This window comes from Anopheles ziemanni, chromosome 2 (assembly GCF_943734765.1).
Source record: "Anopheles ziemanni chromosome 2, idAnoZiCoDA_A2_x.2, whole genome shotgun sequence".
Classification (NCBI taxonomy): Eukaryota; Metazoa; Arthropoda; class Insecta; order Diptera; family Culicidae; genus Anopheles; species Anopheles ziemanni.
The window spans coordinates 3,402,046-3,418,042 of record NC_080705.1 but is presented as its reverse complement, the minus strand read 5'-3'; the positions used below and the strand labels follow the sequence as shown (position 1 = coordinate 3,418,042).

The window sequence follows — 15,997 nt, the reverse complement described above, 5'->3', positions numbered from 1 at the left end:
CCAAAAATTATGTTGACACATTCTGCTATGCTTCCCTCGTGCACCTTTTCGTCTACTGGAGGATTGAGGAAACAAATGAAGGGAAAGTTTTTTTGTTAATTACACAGATTTCTTCGCACGTAATAACTATCTGGTGGACGAAGAATGGGGACCGTTTGTCACCGTTACACCGCGTCTCAAAAGTGACATTGACATTTAGCTAGCGATCTTGTCGCCTTCAAAAGCACGTCCCCACAACATGCTACTTATGCATTTATGCGCTGCCACGCTTGTTCGGTTCCGGTCGGCATATGTCGTCTCTTTTATGTTTATTGTTTTAAACAAAGCTGACCTCTAACTTGATAATGACCAAAAGGTTGGAAGTACGCAAATGAAGGCGCTCAAAAATCTATTCGGTGACGTTTAACCAAAGGAAGAAGCCATTCCAAAGTGTACCGAACGTTTTTCTTAATAGCATTGTTTGTTAATTTATTTTCGGGAAATGCTATTTCAGTTATATTCAGTTTGTTTCGCGTTGAAATTCAATGAACCAAGTCAAGCGGCACCAAAGTATGGTGCATTTCATAACCAATCGTCACATCCGGCCATCTTTACTACCTGCGAACGATCGAGAAGCTTTTGGCGCAGAAAAGTGTTATACACAACGGGAAAAGCTGCACTGCTAAGTGGTTTTGCATTCCCCCCCCGAGCTGCCTGACTTCAAAAGGACTCTGGACTGTTCCATGGCAGTTATTTTTATGTTGTGCAGATCTGTTATCTTAATTATGCCCGAATGTATGTCCAATTTATAAAAAGCTTCTCGAACGTTCCATCGATATATTTAAATGAGTATGGGAACGGGTGAAGAAATGGAGGTAAACACCTTATAAAAAAAGGTCGCGAGCGAAACCAGTGGCCAGGTGAAAATCATTTCACAACAAGCACAAACAAAAAGGTGACGTTACCCACAACCGTAGAATTGAGCATAAGAAAACGCACACACCCAGAAAAGGGGGCAGCACTTTTGAAGCTTGTAAATAAGAATGAAAACCCACGGTCACGAATCTTTTCCCACCCGCCCCACACGCTGCCTAAGGGGTGGTAGATGGATAGATTGTCCGGACCGGTGGTCTCGTTGTGTCCTTTTTCATTCAAACACATCCACCGCTCTTTTAAAGCCCACTTCCTTGAGGTAAATCCAACGAGCAGCATCTTCCTGCTATGTCGCTGACCCTCGCGCTTGGGAGACCTTCGGGAACATTCCGGGCGAAACAAACACAGGCTCTGGGTGGGTTAGACTCAGCCGGTCATGCCGGCAAACGGTTGTGGCGAGAACGATAATCCAACCTCACGCAATATCCACGCATAATTAAAACCGGAGACCTTTCGGGTCACACGAAAACCGGCGAAAACACTCAACGAAGTCGAATTTATTGCTCCTCCTTAGAGCTACCCCCCCAGGCCTTGGCGTGCCTCTTGGTTGTGCCCGGTAGGGTTTGCCGTTTTTTTTTCTTCGCCTCAGGATGAAGCCACGGCCAGACCTACTTCTTCACCTTGCTGCAGTTCCCTTTCTAATGGGATCGCGATGTCCGCGCGCGCGCGCACTAGAACAGTCTTTAAAACCGGTTTATCTCACCGAAGAAACAACCGGTTGCTTAAAAAAGACAGTCAACCCTTTTTTGCCCCTTGTTTTGTCCAAAACAAAAAACGAGACAATGTTTGCCAAAAAATCGCCCACGTCCGTCCGAAGCGAAAATCGATGATTTCCATGACCAGGGAAAAGTTGGTGAGAAGAGGAAGTACGGTGTCTTAAAAAGGTGTTAAAATTGGAGCACCAGACTTTGAAGAACCCAATAGACGGGATTGTCCAAGTGCGCAAAGTAGAACTCCGTACGCTTAGGAGAGAGTGTTGGCGCAATTGAAGCGTAAACTCTTTTTCACTCGATCCAGCGTACACGCGCATCTCTAACCTAAATCACAATCGGGAGTTTCTCCCCTCCCCCAGGCCTGGTTCTCTCCATTCCCAACCCAAACCGTTCCGATCGACCGCAAAATACCGGCAGCATTTTTCCTCGATCGAGTCCACATTCGTGCATCCCATCGCTCGATCGGACGATGGGTGATATTCGTGGAAAAGTGGAAAAACCAATGCACCATAGCTTAAGAAAAGCCACATCTCCAAACGTGAGGTGCTGGTGAGTAGCATCACATTATGTGCGTCTCCAGATGCAGATGATCGCACGATCAGACGTTCGATTTTTCCTATTGAATTCCACGGCATCCAAAGGAGAAGAAAAGAGGTGAGGGGCACGCACTGCTACCTTCGGTAAAAACGCACTGAAAATGGACGGTGTGTGGAATCTGTTCGCTGCTCATCGATGATCATCTGTGCGCGCGCATCAACTTGTTCTTCCCTCCACCCGGGCGATCGGCATTGATTTTTCTTTTATGTTTCTATGTTTATGACCACTCCACCCGGGTGGTGGTGAACCGTTTTCCCCCCACATCTTGTCTTATGTGTACGGTCAGCTTTTGTGACCGGTATTTGAAATAAAAAAAAAATAAGGCTATGCTCCTGCGCTCGCGCATGCTTCGAAGCATATCCATTTCATTTAATGACACCCTACCAACCAACCAACCCATCCAATGGTCGGTGGAAAACGGACGCTAATGAGAAGAGGGGCCGATGCTAACGGTACACCTGGAAGGTGTCATAACATGCGTCCACCTAATAACTGCGCTATCGAAAACAAGATTCAGCTTAAATCCGAGGCTAAATTCCAATTACTTATCGCCGGAACCATAAATAATGCGTACGCCATCCATTTCAATAAAACGTAAAGTAACAGTAACTTTTTCTTCCGATGAGAGTCAAAGGGTGGGGGGGGGGAGGGCAAAAAAAACCATCAATAAAAAACAACCATGCACGGTACTCCCGAATGGACAACAACAATGATTGATTGGTGCAACCGCAGCATTCGTCAACCCTTATGAACCCTTAAAGAAAGACACATCATCTTAGTGTTTTTTTGTTTTGGAGGGAAGTTTTCACGCGCGGCAACCAAGCGTCTCCAATCCTTCTTTGCATGGGTCATTTAAATATTCTCCCATGGGTGTTGCATGTTTTGAGACGAAAAAAAGAAGGAAATATACTATGGGCTTCCACTTGAAGGGAAAATAAATTAATAACGTCGGACCTTAGCGACCGTTAGAGCGAGACTAACCGTAGGAGCAAAGATGGGGAAAAGGGCAAGGAAGCTAGGGAAAAATCATTTACGCCAAAGTTCAATTACACTCGAGCGCTGGTTTTTCCATACTTCAGCATAAGCATAGATATCTGAAACGAACATGTTTCGATTTGGTTTAGCAAAACACGAAAAGCAACGAGTTACATCTGACGAGGATAGACTGACATTTGTGGGCATACAATTTGGAAGTATTTACCATCATTTACGCCATCCCTTGGAACGATTACTTCGAGAAAAAAAAGGGACGAAAATACCGCCCTTCACCCAACAAACGGAACTTTCTTTGTTTGCTCCCGGGGAGGTGAATTCTCCACCAGGGAACGTCAAAAAAGTCGTGCGTTTGAATCGTTTGAAACACCAAATTTGAACCACCAAACGCAACAACCGCAGAAATGCTGCAGAGAAGGGTGTCGCTCATAAAAAAAAGCGTCTCGTCATCGGGATGCAATAATGTGCATTCTCCCGAACTTTCCTCCCTCGCCGCAAGCGAACCCTTTTTTTTTCGATTGTTCTGTTTTTATGTAGGTTAAGCTCCGACCACGCATCGGTTCTCCACAACAACCAGAGACCCGTAGGACGGGAGATGTTTAAGTAAATCATTCATTGTAATGTCCACACAACAATCGCTGCCACCATTAGCAGCACCAAAAACGCCAACAGGATGGGGAGGTGGTTGTGACGTTCCCGTACAATTTAGCAGCTGATGATGATGAAACCATCTTTCACGGGCGTAAGATAACAATTCGTTACTGTACGAAATGCACACTTTCGTTCCCGGGCAGCCCGAAAGGAAAAGCCACCTCCAAGGCTTGATGATGGACACCCCGAAAAATGAAACGCAAATCATCCACCCTCCAGCCCTTCGAGCAGGATCGCCCGGAAGGGGAAAGGGACCGCAACTGGCGGGGCAAAACCTTTCTGCTTCGGCTTGGCCCACAATTTGTACTCGTCACAAACAAACTCCGCGGGTTCGACGAGCTTCGAATGAGCGGCAAATTTCGATCCATTTTTCTTCTGGCCCTTTGCCTTCTGAGGGCTGCTGAATGTAGTGATGTGCGAAATGAGTAAGATTGTATGATTGAGTCGAATCTTACTAATGAATGATTGATTTAAATCCTAATGGACAGTTTTTGTTACTCCTTTTTGATTTGAATCCTGAACTGGGATTCGATTCCCAAAAGAGTGAAAGAGTGGGTAAAAGGGTTGCTAGTCGTCATAGAGATTCGAATCTCTATTAGTGATTCGAATCCCATGTAGTGATACGAATCCCATGTAGTGATTCGAATCCCATGTAGTGATTCGAATACCAAATTGGTATTCGAATCCCAAGAGTGAGTAAAAGAGTTGCTATTCGCCATAGAGATTCGAATCCCAAGTAGTGAGTCGAATCCCATGTAACAAAGTTGCTAGTCGCCATTGAGATTCGAATCCCAAATTGGGATTGGGAAATTGGGATTCGAATCCCAGACTGGTACTTAATATTCGCACTATATATGAATACACGTACAATTTGGGATTCGAATCTCAACCAGGGATTCGACTCTCGATGGCGACTAGCCACTCTCTTATTCACCCTTGGGATTCGAATCCTTGTTTGGGATTCGATTCTCTGCTTGGGATTCGAATCTCTATGGCGACTAGCAACTCTTTTACTCACTCATTCACTCTTTTGGGCTTCGAATCACCGTTACGGATTCAAATCTCCTCGAAGATTAATAAATCTTTCTACACGTTTTAAATCGCAAAAGAGTCACTGATGATTGTTCACTCTGATTCAAATCTTTAAAAAAGAGTTGTTATTCTCATCACTAGCTGAATGGGAGACCCTAAAGGGCTGCGAACACCCTGTACCATTCCAATCCAACCCCCCCTCCCCCCTCTAGAGTGATTGTCACATAATCGGTAGTAGAGTTTGCAGCGTGCGCCTCTGAAAAAAGAGAACGTTCGAAGGAAAAGCCGCCCCAGCGGGCCATTATTATCAGAAGCATTCCATTTGCTTCGATGCTTTCCATCTCGGAGGAGAGATGTTATCGTGGAGTGGAGCGTCTTGGACTGCCTTTTCAAAGGGCTCCGGATTCGTTTGCGACATCGCGCGCGCGTGTGTGTAAGTGTTTCCTTTTGATTCCCTTCACCGAAAGTCAGCTCCCCTTTTTGGGGGGCGCACTCCGAAGGAAACTCTTAAGACAATCTGCCGCGTTCCATAAAACAGCAGCTCCGGATCCGAAAGCAGGACATCTTGATAGTGCGATCCTCGGGGATGCCGAAAGGCTGGAGCTCCAATTATTCCCGTGTAACCTCTCTCGATCTTCCTACTTTTCCCCCTCCTCCCATCCAGCAAGTAATCTCTGCAACACGAGCCCTTTTTTAATCGTGCCCACTCTCGGGAGCATGAAATGGGAAGATAAACACCCGTTTACCTGAAGGTCGTTTTGCTGAGGCTGCAAGGAAGCAAAGGTACCGTTTCGAGTTTCCACCGCAGGAAGAGAACCCTCGATCCCTTTCCTCCCCCTCCGTCAAACACTGAAATCAAAGAGAATGCGGCAAAAGTGATGCAGCTTTTCCTCCTCCTCCTCCCCCCCGGGAGCGCGGACCCTGTTGTTATTGCACCCGATCGGCAGCATAAAAGAAGCGCTCGATCCGAAGCATTACCGAACGCCTAAAACCAATCTGTTTGGCATCCGCCCCGTTAGCATTCTGCTCCAAGGTGCATTCTTTTAATGGTTTCGCCGCTCGAGGGCTCTCCGAAAGGCCGAAGGGGGCTGTGGGTTGTTATTAGCTGAGCGGGGAGAAATAAACCTCCACATATCGCTTGAGGAGGGCCGGCATAGAATACAAGCAGGTTTTGTTCACGCAGCGCGCAGCAGAGGCGATGCGATAAGAAAGCTACTTTCTTCAAACGGCTGACGGGTGGTTGATGGAAAGCCCTGCGAAGGGAGGGAGGGAGGGAGGAGGGGGGTTGATTTGTAATTTTCTACATCGCTTCATTTTTCCCGAAAGCAAAACATCAACCCCCCTTCTCCCGGTGATGCTGGTGGAATTATGATTGTTTCATCTTGTTATAATCATATTCTCATTCTTTCTAAGCTTCACCACCCCTTCTCCTACGGCCCCCTTTACGGTTCGGACACGCGCCGCCACTGTTTATCGCCACGGGGCTCCACCATCCAGACGACGGGTTCTGCACGAACGGTTTGGTGAGCCCCCCCGAAGAGAAAACAGTCTTGTAGAACATAGCAGCAATCACTCCCGTCCGTGTCCCTGAGTTTAGACGACCGTTGGAAAGTTCCGAGCCATGGTGGTGCAATCGAACCGGTGTTCCGTTGATGAGGTACCTCCCCCCGTCACCCTCTTCCACTGTCGAGCGCAACTTCTAAACCGATACAACCTGTTGGCCCTGCGGGAGAGTGTTTTTCCAACGGTATCGGACCCTATCAATCCATCGCCAGAGGGCAGAAGGGCGTTGAAACATCGCCACAGCGACCACATCACCAACACCAATCATCACCATCGCCGACGACGATGACGACGACGGTCGGGAAAGATTGACAAGTGTCGGATTAATGAAAAACGATTAAAATCCGCTCCGAGGTTGAAAGCTCCCGGAGGATGCCGTCGGGAGGAACGCGTTCGTTGCAACAGGAAGGAGGGCCTTTCGGTACATCGCCATCATCGTAACGCTTTTATCTGATCTGGCTTTGCCTTTGTAACTGTCCGCACACCCTTGTCTCCCCCGGGGAAAAGATGAAGGCGGACGGTGATGTTGTTGTGGCATTAGGGAAATATGTTTCCGTTACACAAAAGGGTCGATTGATTTTTACCTCTTTACCCGGTGTTATTTTGGTGCTGTCGAAGTTGGATTGTCGATCGGTCGATTAACACTTTCGAGGTGGACGGAATTCGAATATAGAAAGTGAATCTGAAGCTAATAATTTCCACCACAATCCATTGCGTAGATTGTATTAAACAATTTTTGGAACATATCCAAACGTTTCTTGGTTGAACACATTTCAGGGTAGGTCATTCATTGGTGTGTGGTGTCTACAAATCTCTAGCTCCACTTTCAAATATATTTTCTTTCCAATTAAATTCCTCCCCGGTTCAAACACACAATCGGTCGAAATCAGCACACAATTTACGGGACGTTTGTGTGGTCGATGGGAAGGTGGTAAATATGTGCCAAAGTTATTTTGTTCCCGAGCTTCGCAATCGTATCTGAAAATCTCCACCAACTCCACCAAAAGGAGCACAAACAGCAAGCAAAGCAAGCTCAATTAAGCATTAAAATGAAATATCAATTCGAACAACAGCCCACGACAGACAAGCCAAGCCTTGCAAACCGCCTTAATCTTCGAGTTGCTACCGGAGAGTGGTGGTGTACGCCAACTTCTGGCACGTGTCCGAAACACCGTGCTTTTCGCTCCAGATCTAATGAGGGAAAGGAATGGGGAGGTCGGGCACTTACATGCCCGCAGACAAATGATAAACGAAACGGAAAAGTGGAGGTGCTACTTTTTGCTGGAAGAAGAAAAAAAAACCGGGTGGTAAGAAAAACAAATTGGTATTGATAAAAGCGCTGCTGGCGGCGGTGATGGCGATCCGCAGCAATGCATCCATATTTCAACCGGACCGATTCGGAACTCGGTCTCTCCACGGGCGCACCGTCTCCGTCTTGAAGCCTCCCCCTGGGAGTAGCGCCCATTCCGGTATCGCACACTTCCGATATGCGCTGCTCGCTCGTTTACCGTTCCGAGTCCAGTTTCTATGCACCTTCCGTCGGATAGGAAGCACACGCAAAAGTGTGATAAATTTCTCTACACACACGCACGCACGAGCGCGTTTGTGCGATGATGTAGCTTTTTATCGCTTTATAGAGACGTTATCGACGACCGCATGTCCACCGGCGAAACGGATGCAACCGAGAGCATTTTCAGCGATTGCGTGAAAATATTTCGAATGATTACAAAGCCAATCCCCGAGGGGTTACTAAGAAACGATAGAAGAAACGGTGAGTGTCAAAGCTAGCCTTAAGGCATGTAAAAGGTCAGAAAAAATACTATCGATCGAAGGAAAGCCTCAACCACCAAAATGGGAAAAGCCACCACGTGGGAGACGAAGCCTCTGGGGTGGAAAATTTTCATTTCTTTTAATTGCCCATTTACGACACACACATTTCTAGTTTTCTCTCGGGCAACTCAATGGTCAATGCCGGGCGGCCAACACACTCACCCGAATATAGGCTCTCTTAAGACGTCGTCGTCAACGAATGTTTCTTTTTTGTGTCTCTCCCACCGCGCTCGAACACTTATGCCAGATGCAATCATTCCCGATGACATCGTACTAAACTTGTTAGCGGCATGCGAAAACAACCCCAAAGAGACCAGCTGTCCACCCTCTCAGTCACCCCCAAGCGTAAAGCCCACCACATCGATGCCAAAGTTTTACCTCATTTGGAACCGCCGTTTGGCACACAATTTTCACAATCAGTGACAAGAGCAATGGTGAAAACCGTACACTGAAACAACCTCCCCTCCCCCCGCAGGGGAGGAGCGCTTCGAAGCGAAAAAGTTTCCACACTATTTTTCTTTTGCCAACACCACCGTAGGCAACAGGTGACGCGCGTTGGGGTGGAGTTTCGTGGCACAAAATAAGCTGCCAGGTTCCGAGCGAGCGAAGTAAAAGTGCCCCACGAGGGGAAAGAGAGAGCACGAGTAGGTGGAACGAATTTTAATCATTTTCCAACCCACCACGAGGCTTCGATCGGCTTTGAGAAAGCACCACGTGAGGAGTGTGGTAGATTTTCACCTCCACATACATACGACGCCCTCTCTCTGTGCTGTTGCCAAGATGTTGTCCCAAACAAGGGTTAATCGGTGGTCCCGCTGCCTGGCGGCGCTGTCAGGATTGGCTTCCTTCTCCTACGAGGAGAATAAAAAAAACGGGGTGGAGAAGGTGTCGCAGATCAATTAAGTCCCGATATAAGCCGCCACACACCATTAAGACCAGCCCAAGGGGCATCGACGAAGGAATTGTCGGAACAACTCCTCCTTCGGCAAGCGAATCGGTTGTAAAGTCGTTACGGTGTAAAGCGCTGAGAAATCGCGAACATGTGTGAAAACTCCGGCGAACCAATGGGTCACCACAGAGATGAGGTCGACTCGAGGGTGAAGGAACAACATTTCTGAACATTTGCTACGACGTGCGACGATCAGAATCATAAATCTCGACACCTGTTATTAAGAGAGGAAAGTATCGGATACTAACATCTTGACTAGCGTACGACCGGCCCCCATTTTCCAGGAACTAGAAAGGATTGCTGGAAGCGAACACCTTGTCCAAGCGATGACTATTCAACCTCTGACTTCCAAAAAGATCAAGCAAGAAAGACGCCAAAAGCCGCCACAGCGTCCGGCCACCATCCAATTGACAACCGGTGGTAATTAAGCTCAAATAGAAATGGTGTTCGATTTGGTTCGATGGTTTTCGGAAAGGCTCGTTGCACAAGACACCCTCTCACGTCTCCATCGCGGGCGCAACTCATCAGGCCAAATAAGGATGAACATTTACAAATCGCTGCATCCATGATGAGGGCATTCTTCGAAAGCTGAGTTGTCCTCACACACGCACATACAACGGGCGAGGGCCTATCGTTATCCTAGTTTGAAGTGAACGCGTGCCGTTCGTGTGCGGACACAGGCCGATTTTTATGAGCCCGTGTAACCGGAAAGAAGTCGGTCTGTGCCGTTGAGTTGATTTATTTGCCTCGGTGTTACATGCGACTCTAGCAGATTCACTCCGTCTTCACACAGTCGCTTAAATCACACGGACTGTGCGCTATATTGCTGATCGTGTTATGATGAGTGCGGCAGCGATTGTGCAAGAGAAAGCGTCGTGCGGTGGTGAGAGGGCAAAACACGCTGGAGGACGCTGTTAGCCCAACACCACACCGTCGTTACACTTCCTCTTATTGCTCTGTTCCTCGTAAAAAACCTGCGTAAGAAACGGATCTTAATTTGTTAGGACCTTTTTTTAACCCATTTTATGCAATGCTAATGACGCTGTAAAGACATACACGTATTTAAGGCAAATTTGGCACTCGCGGACGTGAGTGTTTAATAATTCGCCTGCCCTGGGAATTGAGAAACGACCAACAGGAGGACAATCTTAAAACAGTTGGCTTGGCCCAAAGTTGCCTAGAAGCGACGGATCAGCATATCTCTAGCAGCGCAACGAAAACCAACCAGTTCCGTTAGGAGGCTTCCCTTTCTTGCCCTCCACTCCATCAGGCGCGTCATTATTGCTAATGCCCTCCGGCAGTTTTCATGTTTCGCGTGCCTGACACATTTCCACCTTGTGCTAAACATTCTGCAGTACTGAAAAAGCAAAAAAAAAAACGCCACCGACAACCGGCAACGATCGTTTTTAATTAAACATCAACAGATATTTACGGCCGCAGCGAAGGGAATAGAGGCCACGCTAAGGGCATACGTTTGTGCTTTCCATCAGGCGGGTGAGATTTTACCCGACCCGTTTACTCAACTGTGACAAGCCATTGAAGACGATGGCCCCATTCAGCTGCTTCCTTCGCTGTGCCTTGGAGGCAGTAAGGAGTCGGAGTCGGGCTTAATGAGTCGGGCACTAATCTAGTTTAAGGTATTTTGCGAAAGGCTGCTGATAAGGGCGGGTTCCAATTACCTTGCAGATCATTCAAGGTTCACAAATTTCTTATTCCCCGACTCTGTGGGTTTAGGCTCATCGAACTCATTTAGCACAGATGACGCTAAAGATCTATAAGACATGGTAATCATATTTAATGCTCCTAATGTGGGTTTATTGCAATGGAACATCCTTGGAAACTTTCCTTCGCGCAGCAAATTGAAAGTACTCTCACTGACCAGCATTGGTAGCGGAAAGTAAAATGACGGCTGATCATAATTTATTGCTTCAAATCACTAACCCCATAAACTGGTGGCAGAAGCAAGCACTAAATCATTGTTATAAAGGTAAATTTAGCTCCTGTACACGACGAAGAAAGTCATGCGTACGTGGTTTATGATAGTTATTCGCAGGTAACTGTTACAGCACCTTCTCCAGAGAACCGACAAAACATCGTCAAGGCACACATTCAGATTTCCTTTCTCGAGTTGGAAAGCTGCTACATTTTATAGTCGCCTAAGGATACGTGATAGCAGGGAGGCTACACGTGAAAGTGTGCTACTAAAGAGTTTCTGATCAGCAAGAGATGACAAAACCCTTACACTGCATCAGTTTTTGCTAATTAGAAAGGATCCCTCGGGGCTCGCGGCCTGCTTCCGTATTACTGCGATTAGCGTAACGCCTTCTGTAGGGGGGGTCGCGGGCTGCGAACAACGATAAGAAAAAAAACATCACATTGGTCGGGGTCGGGGTGCCGTAGAAAGTGTAGTGCAAAAACTTTGATCGCAAATGCGCAAATCAAAGCGCGAGCCCGACACTGAACTCCAGCTGAGGTTACCGATCATGCGCCTGGGAACGAATCAATTTTCATACGCCCAAAACAGTGATCCGACGGTGCTGGAAGCTGTAACGAAGGAAAAGAGGAAGCGAGAAAGAGGAAAAAAGCAACCCCCCATTGATACCGACACCGGATTGACCATTTAGAGGGGGTAGAGAGAAAAAAAAACACGTTTCGCCAACTAGGAACTACGCGATCAATTAGCCCCAACTAGGGCCCCCCCGAAGGCTAGGGCGACCGTGGCAGAAGGTTTCACGGTTTTAATCCGTGCACGAGCAGCAGCAGCATCACAACGACGACGCATTTCGTTTGGACGAATTTGTCCAAAGAAAGAAAGAGGGAAAATGACCAACTTGCCACACACACTCCGCGGGAAGCACTAGCTTGACGATGATTGATTTTTTTCTCACTCGAGTAAAAGTAGCCCATCATCATCATCGTCATCGTCATCATCGGAGCGATCGGTCAGTGGTGCCGCGGACGGGACAACCGGTTTCGACCACCGCCGTATCAGAGCCTAATCTAATTAAGCTGCAATCGAAACTCATTCATCGCTGCCGTTTGTAATTGCCGTGTGAAATCGGGGTCACGCTGATGAGAGCATTTGCTTTTCGTGTGCAAAACGAAATAGTTTGTCTGCATTTCTTTAAACTTCTTTCCCTGCATTATTCAACATACCTTGACCTCGCACTTTTAGTCAGAGGAAAAGCGCGATCGTTACCGTGAATCGATGCAACCGAAAGCGCATCCATCACGTTCGCGTTGCATCACTGTTGACACCTTGTGTAGCGATAGCGATCGCGAATCGTGATGCAACATCAAGATAAAAATTATTTTTAATAAAGCACACTTTCTTTCTCCTTTTCTTTACGGGGCCCTGTTATGGGAGCCTAAGCAAACATCGTCTTCAGAAATGAATCAGATACCGGAAAATCGTGGTGCTAAAATCGATCACGTGCTCTTCCAACTGATGATCGTTCGATACAGCGATCGACACAACGGATGAAGTTTGTAAGTGAAAAACGCAACTCCAATCATTACGTTTCAGAAGCTACTACGTAACGTTTGTCTACTAAGTTATTTTTCTCAATAAAGAACTAGTTTTATCAAAAAACACTTTTAAAAATAGCATTTTGTACAATTAGAGTTTTAAACAAAACCGATCATTCAAAAAGGATGCCCCTGAATGTAGACTAGACTGCCATACACAAATATAACCGGTTTGGTTTGAAACGGTTTGCCCAAGGTGAATACAACTCCAGTACACGTTAAAACAAGGTACAGATACGAAGATATTTGTTACGTTATTTGTAAAAAATTTAAGCGAATAAAATAATCGAAAAATAAAATTAAAGCGAATAACATAATCGAAAAATAATATTAAAGCGAATGAAATAATCTAAAAACATTCAGAAATGAAGCAAAATTTACCCAAGCATAGAGTAGCCATGCATACATGAATATTTCGAAACATATAAAAGAAGATTGAGTTCTCTACAAAGTCTTTCGGGAAAACATATTATGTTTCCCACATTCTTTAAAAACAATGTGTATAACATTGTTGAATGTATCAACGCCACATTTATCAAGACTCATGTGCCTGTCACTTCGACATAGAAATCTTCGCAATAATCCCATCACATCATATATTTCACCGCCTACGAATGGGAAACATTCTATCCCTTCATCGGAACGATGGGCTTAGGAAAGTATATATTTCAACACGTCCCTATATTAAGTCGAAAAAGAACCAACCGACAAACAACGACTTAGCACCCCCTGCTACACTTTATGGTTAGAATTTGTCGTTTTCTGGAGCAGCACAGAGAATGGAGAAAAAAGGTTCATCTTTCCATTTGTCAATATTTAAAAATGGGGCCAACTCCCATCTAACCGACACTACGTTTCCTCCACCACCAAAAACATACAACACATTCACAGGCCGGTTTCGATCAACACCCCAACCGAAATGTTCCCATAAAACACCAACTCCATCCGGCTAGTTTGACGGCAAAGAACACGCCTAATGTGTTGCCCACCATAAGGGACATATCACCGGACTAACTTGCATATTAGTGTCTACTTATTTTCATCATCCGCCAACGTTTCTGACAACTCGCTGACCCAGAATCGTACACCAATATCATAATAAACAAACTCTCGGACACTTTCCTCGTAATTAAATCACATTTTCCATTCGCTGACATGGCGACACGTTTAATGATCGCTTCCCGCAATTAATGATGTTTTCCTTCCATGGCCACTATTCTCCAATTGAAGCCTAGGGCCTCGTGCTACTAGTGGCAAGAATCGGTGCTTCCCACTTATGTTACGACGCCTAGATTCCATAGGCGATGGTAGTACTATTTTTATACGCATTCCTCACTTCTCCACCATCCGAAAAACGGTGTCACATGGTGCGTCAATGGACTCTGGAGGAATGTTCTTGCTCCGGGACGAAAATAAATCGATCCTCCTCGAGCAAGCAATCGTTCAGGGCGTTTTCCGCTTCTACTCACCCCGTGTTCCACTGCAAGCTTCTGAAGCTGCTCGATGCTCAGTCTCTTGGTTTCCGTTACCGATGGTACTCTGGCCACTCGGTTCTCCATCTCTTTGATCCACTGACGCAGCAAACGCGGATCACCGTAGAACCGGTGCGTTTGTGCGGGTTTGAAAAGTGCCTAAAACATGGACAGTTTATTAGAAATCGTACCACACTTGTTACACATAAATCTGTGCCATTCTTACCTTTCGGCAACAGTTCACATCATCCTCCAGGTCATCCCGGAAGACCGATCCTTCTATTTCGCCGCGTGCCTCCCGGCAGCTGTCGAGCAGGTTGGTGTCCATGATAAAGTTATAGTTTGTCTGCAAAGCCGCCCAGAAATCGTCCTTTCCGAGCCCGGTGTTGGTGGTGCTGCTTTGCAGACTGCACGAGCTGTGGCTGTGTCCACTGCCCCACGATCTTCGCCACAGTTCACGCTCTGTGTCTCGCTTTTTCTACAACGAAGAAGAGTCGTCCATTAGTAAATCGAATTCAAACCCTTTTAAAAAAAGCTTACCTTTAGACTGTTGTAAGGTCGGTCTATACGAAGCCGATGCTGGGCCATCTCCGATCCGTCCGGAGGTCCTTGCGGTGGCAACGAATTTAACGAAAGCGACGGTTTGATAAAACAGCTGGGACTGTTCCCAGCGCCGGTGCCGTTGGGATTGCCGGTCTGTGTCACTCCGGCCACTGTAGAACCACTCGCGCTAGCGGTGTGTGTAGGAGTAGTCGTACTACTTCCACTGCTGCTACTTGTCCCCGATGGTCCTCCACCTCCTGGACCAGTTCCACTTATGCCACTGCATACGTTAGCGTAACTATGTACAATAGTATTACAAGTCCCAGTCGCAGAAGAAGCTGCTGCTGATGCTCGGATACCGTGAGTGGTGTTGTTGTTATTGTTGTTATTACTAGTGACTGAGGACATGTCAGCGCTTGGTGGTTTCATGGTCTTCCGAATGGTTCCACCCGCACACAAAGCACAAATCCTCACTGCACTACCAACAAACACCTATCGTTGTTCGATTCGAACTTCTCTTCAGCCCGTCTTGTATGACTATCAGGGGGTGGGGAAAATTCTACCGCGGATAGAGGCGCCGTAACGTTTTCTGCTAGGAGCGCTTGGTTCCGACCTCTCAGTGGCACAAGAAGTGGACCAGCGACACACAGAGCGCTGGGCTGCAATCCTGTGACGAATCCGACATGTTTCCTTCCGCGAGCCTGTACTCGTTACACACCGCAAGATGAATATTTTCGATCGATGGAAAATCTGCAAATGAAAGTAAAATAGAAAAATGGTTAAGTAACAGATTTAGAAGAAGATTTCATCTTGTAAGATAAAAACCATGAATCCCACCAAAAATGCGATAGAATGTTCTCACTATACTCTACATTTAATCTCGATCGACTCCGCCAACCGATTGGAACAGATCGATTGGACAACCAATAGTGTAATGATGACGGCTAGGGAATCCGTCCCGCCGAGAAACTGATCCCCGCTACAACCGAAAAGATTCTAGACTGCGCGCGTCGCCTCGTGGTGGAAACAGCCACGGGCAGCAGAATGCACAAAAATAACCGTAAGAAGGAGAACTTTGGCGGCATCGTGAAATCGGAGAAGAGTCATCCCCAATTTCCTTTCCCTTTGTACACTGCCCTGCTTCACCGTGGAGAAACCGCATCTTAAGTAACCATTGCGTTAGCTGCGTTCACTCCGGATGTTCCGGACTATCA

The 15,997-nt window shown here is 46.7% G+C and overlaps 1 protein-coding gene across 1 annotated transcript in view; it reads right to left on the bottom strand.

Annotated features, from left to right (window-relative positions):
- LOC131294876 (klarsicht protein) overlaps positions 1-15,302 on the bottom strand; it is a 114,626-nt gene extending 99,324 nt beyond the window's left edge. Inside the window, exons 1-3 of the mRNA XM_058322929.1 lie at positions 14,781-15,302; positions 14,467-14,718; positions 14,238-14,399 (exon numbers count right to left, since the gene is read on the bottom strand). Of these exons, the coding sequence (XP_058178912.1) occupies positions 14,238-14,399; positions 14,467-14,718; positions 14,781-15,212 (846 nt within the window). The 5' untranslated portion in view covers positions 15,213-15,302. The remainder of the gene's footprint in view (positions 1-14,237; positions 14,400-14,466; positions 14,719-14,780) is intronic.
- Between the last annotated feature and the right edge of the window lie 695 nt (positions 15,303-15,997).